Source organism: Dipteris shenzhenensis, chromosome 30, assembly GCF_047967505.1.
Source record: "Dipteris shenzhenensis isolate YYH24624 ecotype China chromosome 30, Dip_SZ_1.0, whole genome shotgun sequence".
NCBI lineage: Eukaryota > Viridiplantae > Streptophyta > Polypodiopsida > Gleicheniales > Dipteridaceae > Dipteris > Dipteris shenzhenensis.
The window spans coordinates 32084200-32090206 of record NC_141625.1 but is presented as its reverse complement, the minus strand read 5'-3'; the positions used below and the strand labels follow the sequence as shown (position 1 = coordinate 32090206).

At 41.5% G+C, this 6007-nt stretch overlaps 1 protein-coding gene across 1 annotated transcript; it reads left to right on the top strand.

The window, feature by feature from the left end:
• The first annotated feature begins 581 nt into the window (after nt 1-581).
• Nucleotides 582-5156, top strand: LOC147881991 (transmembrane emp24 domain-containing protein p24delta3-like). The gene is made up of 4 exons (XM_087401451.1): nt 582-1288; nt 1453-1662; nt 4461-4537; nt 4631-5156. The coding sequence occupies exons 1-4, from the start codon at nt 1097-1099 to the stop codon at nt 4773-4775; spliced, it is 624 nt and encodes a 207-aa protein (XP_087257577.1). The 5' UTR covers nt 582-1096; the 3' UTR covers nt 4776-5156.
• The last annotated feature ends 851 nt before the right edge of the window (nt 5157-6007 follow it).

The window sequence follows — 6007 nt, the reverse complement described above, 5'->3', positions numbered from 1 at the left end:
CATAAGAAAAAATTTAATCGGAGTAAAGGAGTAAGGTGCCAGACATGTCGTAATCTATAAGTCACTTCCAAGGGCCTTGCTCCTCGGGGATATTATTGTCCTGATCAATGAAAAGATCAGATTTTTTCCTGCTTGGTTTGCCCAACCTCATAAATCTATAGACCATTGTAGAGTTTGACTGGTCAGCCAGTCAGGTCGAAGTCTCTTCAGATGCTCTAAGGATAAATTGAAACGTTATCTCATTCTATAAACCGTGCTACAAGAACTATGGCCGGGTCAGGAGCAATCGGGCCATAATTCTTGTAGTAAGGGGATGATCACGCGAGCCCTCTGATTTACGAAGCTATGGCGTCCCCGAGTCTCTTCAATGATACGACTGAATTGTTGCTTCTCTACATTCGACTTTTAGCCTTTTCTCCAGAGGAGGGGCGCTCTGTCTTGAACCTTAGCTTATCTGAGAGTCTTGTTTGAGGTGGCACGTTGTCATTTGTAGATGATAAGGGTGGCCTCCACCTCAGAGTGCCACCTAAGACAGGGAAGTGCTTTGGGTGATTTGTACACGTGTTATATGAATAATCCCATAAATACTGCCATTTTGCATTAAGTCAAGATTCCTCGCTGAGCTTGAGAATGGGTCGGGCTTGAGTTGTTCTGTAGATCTTCGTAATCGCAAGTTGCAGAGAATCGGTCCATCTTTGCAAGTCGGAGAGAATCGGGAGTGAGCTCCATCTGTTGATCTTCGCAAATCGGAGTTCTTTGATCTGGGATCATCTAGCGGCGTGAATCGAAGGAGGAACGGAATTGAGGTAGGGGAGGAGATTGGCCTGTCGGAAGCCTGCTTCATCTGGGATTTAGCGTTCAGGCAACAGATAGAGGGATGGATTGCGAGAGATCCGAGCTCTTCTGGGATTTTGTGATTCCTGGAAGGAAGAGGAATTGATGGCAATGGAAGGCAGGTTCTAATTGAAAGTTTTTCCGAGATTTACCGTCCTGGAGGGGAAGGTGAATTGAAGGAATCATCGATTGAGTTTGCTTGTGAGCGTCGGCAAAGGAGAGGTCTTTAGGGGGAAACGAGCGAGAGATTTTGACATTCGGGATGGAGTCAAGGTTTATCTCGCTCATGCTGCTCGTTCTGCTCTTGCACGCCTGCGTTTTTGGTGTTTCTGCCATGCGTTTCGACATAGATGCCCACGAGACCAAGTGCTTTTCTGAGGAACTAAATCTTAATGCTCTGGTGCTCGCGAACTATCGCGTGATCTCTGAGAATGCGCCTAAAATTTCCGTCAAGGTGGGTTCTTGCCCGGATCCGCTTTGTATTCCATTTTTATCCTCAAGGTCGCTCCTTTCACTGTCATTTTTTTGGTTTCCTCCCCCGATGAGTTCAGCTTCTATTACAGTTTCCTCATATCGTACGCTATTACAGTTTTCTCAAGGTTTTCTATTTCGATTCAGGTCACATCGCCCTATGGAAGCACGGTGCATTTCCATGAACACGTAGCCGAAGGGGGGTTTGGCTTTACAACCAAAGAGGCTGGCAGTTTCTTGGCGTGCTTCTGGATGCCCATGGCCACGAGAGGAACTAAGATCAGCGTCGAATTAGACTGGAAGACAGGGGTTGCCGCCAAAGACTGGGCAAGCATTGCCAAACGTGAGAAGATTGATGTAAGGCCCATAGCTTTGACAATATTTTTGTTACTAGTTTGCTTGCTTTTCAGCCGATATCTGTGCGTGGTTTTAAAGGACTATCTTTGGCGTTCTTTTAAAGAAGTGGGAAATGCAGTATACACCTGATCATGTAAATCTCTTCACATGTGCTAGTGAACTGACAGGGTGGTCTTTAACCAAAGCTTTAGCTCCATAATCGCAAATTTGTCACCTACTTAATCTAAGTTCTCTTCCAAAGCTTATTCACCATATTTACTGAGGATATCCTTTCAGCTTGCTGGAACAACGAATATGTTTTTTAGCAACCAGTACGTTATTTGTTCTGGTAGATATCATATGCTCGCAATGTATGATGCGTTCTGCTGGAAATGGGGTAGAGGGTAGGGGAAGGGTTGCACAATTAGTTAGAGAAAATAAGTGTCCGCACCTAGCTTTATGATAAAGTACAGTTTATTGATAACCAAGCAAGATTATTTAACAAAACTGCAGCAGAAGCTGACTAGGACTTAGCATATGGCTAGGCCTTAAACGCAATCCTGTAGTCCTCAAAGCCAGTTGTAGCTCGATAAATAGAATTTGGATTACTTATTGAGTTACCTCCCCTTTAGTTCTTCTAGTGGCCTTTACCTCCAGAGATATTAAAGGTTAGCATGGCTTAGACTCCAGTGGTGGCCGACCAGAGCATGCATGATAGAGATCCTGTCCTACTGAGAGGAACCGCCTGGGTCGAGGTGTCACTCTTTATTATGGCCCACCAGATACAGAGTTCATGAAGACCACGCTACCTGCCAGAGCGAGAGATGGCTTGACAAACGTAGAGACGTGACATCTTCGCATCTCATCGGAGAGCCACCATGGCCCCCGCATGTGTAGTTGGAGCACTAGCTCTGCATGTCTGAGGCCCGTGAGGCATCTCGCAGACGTTAATACAACTTTCTTTCTTCTTTCTTGCTCCTTGGCGACTTTGACATAATATTTTTGATGTCCTTATTATGGCAGTGTCTTTCATAGTGCCCTAACTTTCTCTAACTGGTTGAATCCATTGTAAGAAAAAAGGACCAAGCTTCTTTTTGTATATGTCTTTGGCATATGCTTTGTCCTTGACTGTGACTTTCTTACTCCAGTCTCCTTCAGCTTTAAGTTCAATCTCTTCCTTCAAGAACGTACCAAATTATCCCTGAAGTAAAACTGTGGTGTCCTCTTTTTAGCTGTCTAAAGGTGAGACATTTGGAGGACTTAGGCATGACTTTAAAGTGTTTTCGGTCTTTCACACCTTATGCTTAGAATGTTATTACTCTTCAAGGACAAGTTAACATACATGGCTTGGGGAAATATGTTGCAGCAACTCATTTTCCTTGATCCTTGTCTTTTTCGTTGCTACAGGTTCTTCTTCAGCAAACCCTGACGTAGGGTTTCTGTCTTATGAACAATCTCTTCTGGCTGCAAATAGGGTGTGAGGTGATCTTAAGTAACCATACAAACTCAATATGGGCCTTCTATGGCTCCCTTCATCTCCATCATTGTGTTGGCAGAAATGCAATACAAAGGCCTTTATATAAATGAATGATAATGTGTGTCTGTGTGTGTGGATATGTGCATTTGTAAGTGCAAATGTACAAAAAAAGCTATACACCGACCATTGGGGTGCTGATGACGTTGGCCGGAATGTTGTAGTATCTAGTCTCTCCTAAGCAAGAGGGAGCTTAGGGTGTCATTCTTGTGGGTTATTCCTGGATTCATCTAGATCTATGCTATTTTTCTCAGGCAAACGGAAAGGTATTTTTGATATGTGTGCTTTCCAAATCCCTATGCACCTGTGCACTCTGCCATGCGTGTTCAGCTGCCAGCACTTAAAACTCTATTGCCAACCGTAGAATGTTGATAAGCTTTGCCTGCAGTATGCTGGAAGACCTGGTTCTTCCTCCTGTAAGGGTGCTGATTTGCCCTGATGAGGATTCCTGCTCCTTTTAGTTGCTATTTAAATCCATGTTAAAGATTAGGCTAAAAGCAAGATGAGATTGTAACACCGCTTTATGGACTAATCGGCAACAAATTTGAACTGAGAGGACTTGCACATGGGTATACAAATCCGTGATGGATTAATCTGAATAAAACTAGTGGAATGTAGCCATACCACCTGCCCAATGAAGCTACTGTCTTTAAAGTTTATACGTGAGATATGAAGGTAGATTGCGTTTCCCTTCCTTGATCTTCTCTAGATGTCTCAATTTATGTAACCTGATTATAGTTATACATGAGATATGAAGGTAGATGATTCCTATTCCTTTTCCCTTCCTCGACCTTCTCTAGATGTCTCAATTTATGTAGCAAGTAACCAGAATAATTTATGTAGCAAGTAACCAGAATATAGTTATACATAAGATATGAAGGTAGATGATTCCTTTTCCCTTCCTCGACCTTCTCTAGATGTCTCAATTTATGTAGCAAGTAACCTGAATATAGTATGGCTTCAAGGTCCTTCCTTGTTTATGATATTCACATTATTAATGAAAACGGCATCATGATTTCATCCCTGACACATGTTTGGAGGTTCCAATTTCCAAAATTTCTTCTGGTGGTGTGGCATACAATGTAAGTATGTTTAATTATGCTATCTATTGTCACGGTCATGGAACTTCATCAATGATGCAGCCTTCCTGGTTGGCCAATAGTCACACAATGCTAATTCCTAGTCTTGTTTCATATCAAAGATTGTTTTTCAGTGCTACCATATGTGTACATGCTCTAAGGTTTTGTGCAAATTTCTTATGATGTTTATTCTGTTGGCTGTGCAGGGAATGCAGCTTGAATTAAGAAAACTGGAAGATGCAGTACAAGAAATACACGATGAGATGCTTTACTTGAGGAAAAGGTATGGGTGTCCTTTATGTGTGTTTACGTTGTGGTTATCATTTGTTGGCAGGTTTGTTGTTTAAATATTAAAATGCCATTTATTTTTTGTCAGGGAGGAAGAGATGCGCAATCTTAATGAGACCACAAGCTCTCGGATGGCATGGTTTACTGTTAATTCTCTTTGTATTTGCCTACTAGTGGCGGGCTTACAACTATGGCATTTGAAGACCTTCTTTGAGAAGAAGAAGCTAATTTAGTTTTTCAAAAAGGTTACTTCCTGTGATTTTGTAACTGAGTAGGCTAGAGAGCCATTCCTATTTGGGGGGCTGACAGTTGACAATTTCATACTGTCTTGCCTCTTTTTAAAGGTGATTGGCATGTTAGATTTGTGCAGTTTAAGCAGTGCATACCTTTCTGCGCTGGGGAAATTGAGCAATTTTCTTTCTGATAGAACAATCGGGCATCTCGTATAGAGTCATGCATAGGACTTGTGTTGAGTATGCCTTTCATATTGTTTAAAAGCTTGAGGTTCACCTCATTGACTGTCTGATCATGTGCATTTCCTATGGAAGGACAGAAAAAACAGCACAACCTTACACAATGATGGATGATTGTTGCTAACTTTGGCCTTTCAATATTTTGTGAAGTGTTTGTGATTATTGGCACTTCAAATGGATTATGACTGGGTGGTGATTTTGGAAACTCCTCTACTTTATATGTGAGGGGAATATTTTCAGACATTTGTCAAATGGCCTTTTAAACACAGCTAGATGAATTAATTTCTACTAGACAATATGCGGCAGCCCTTGAAAAGTTGTTGATAGGGTTAGACTCCTTGGGTGCTTTGTGTTTTGCCAATGTAGGAGTGCTTCTGTTCGCCTTTCAGGCCATTAGTACGATTAAGAAGCCCAGGTGCTCTTTTGTGCAAAGCTTACCAACCATGTCAGTCACCATTGTTGGACAACTCATGTACCACATATACTGTACAATCGCCTAGATTTTCTTTAGTGTTATCATAAACTTCTGTGATCATTTGTGATGCAAAAATAACCTACAGATGTCAAACATGTTTTTGCAAAATTACACGAATGTGTGCATGTGCATGAACCTGTAAAATGTTCACAGCTTTTGTCAATCCTTGTGTATATTTATTAGCATGAACATATATGTACACAAACTATTTCGTGTGCATGATGTCAATGACATTGGAAATTACTTTGTTTTGCGTAATTTGTATGTTGCTAAGTGTAGAGGTGTACAATTAGAGTGTTTGCATTCATACAGATATGCAAATCAAGAGCTCATTGGATTTCAAATTCACTTTTGGAATCATTGTATACTAATGAATGTAGTTGGACATTTTGCCTCTCTATTGAGGCAAGAGTACCTTCTACCAATGAGATGATGTGTAAAGGTGTAAATCCTTGTATGTTCGACACCAAATAGGTGCCCATTATGAGTTTCAATGTTTGTGTGAGAGGCGATTAAG

What these genes read in the sequence shown, in the direction of transcription:
- LOC147881991 (XM_087401451.1), top strand. Translation starts at nt 1,097, where the DNA reads ATGGAGTCAAGGTTTATCTCGCTCATGCTGCTCGTTCTGCTCTTGCAC. An exon ending in CCAAACGTGAGAAGATTGAT is followed by an intron (nt 1,663 to 4,460) that starts GTAAGGCCCATA and finishes TTGGCTGTGCAG; the next exon opens with GGAATGCAGCTTGAATTAAG. An exon ending in ATGCTTTACTTGAGGAAAAG is followed by an intron (nt 4,538 to 4,630) that starts GTATGGGTGTCC and finishes ATTTTTTGTCAG; the next exon opens with GGAGGAAGAGATGCGCAATC.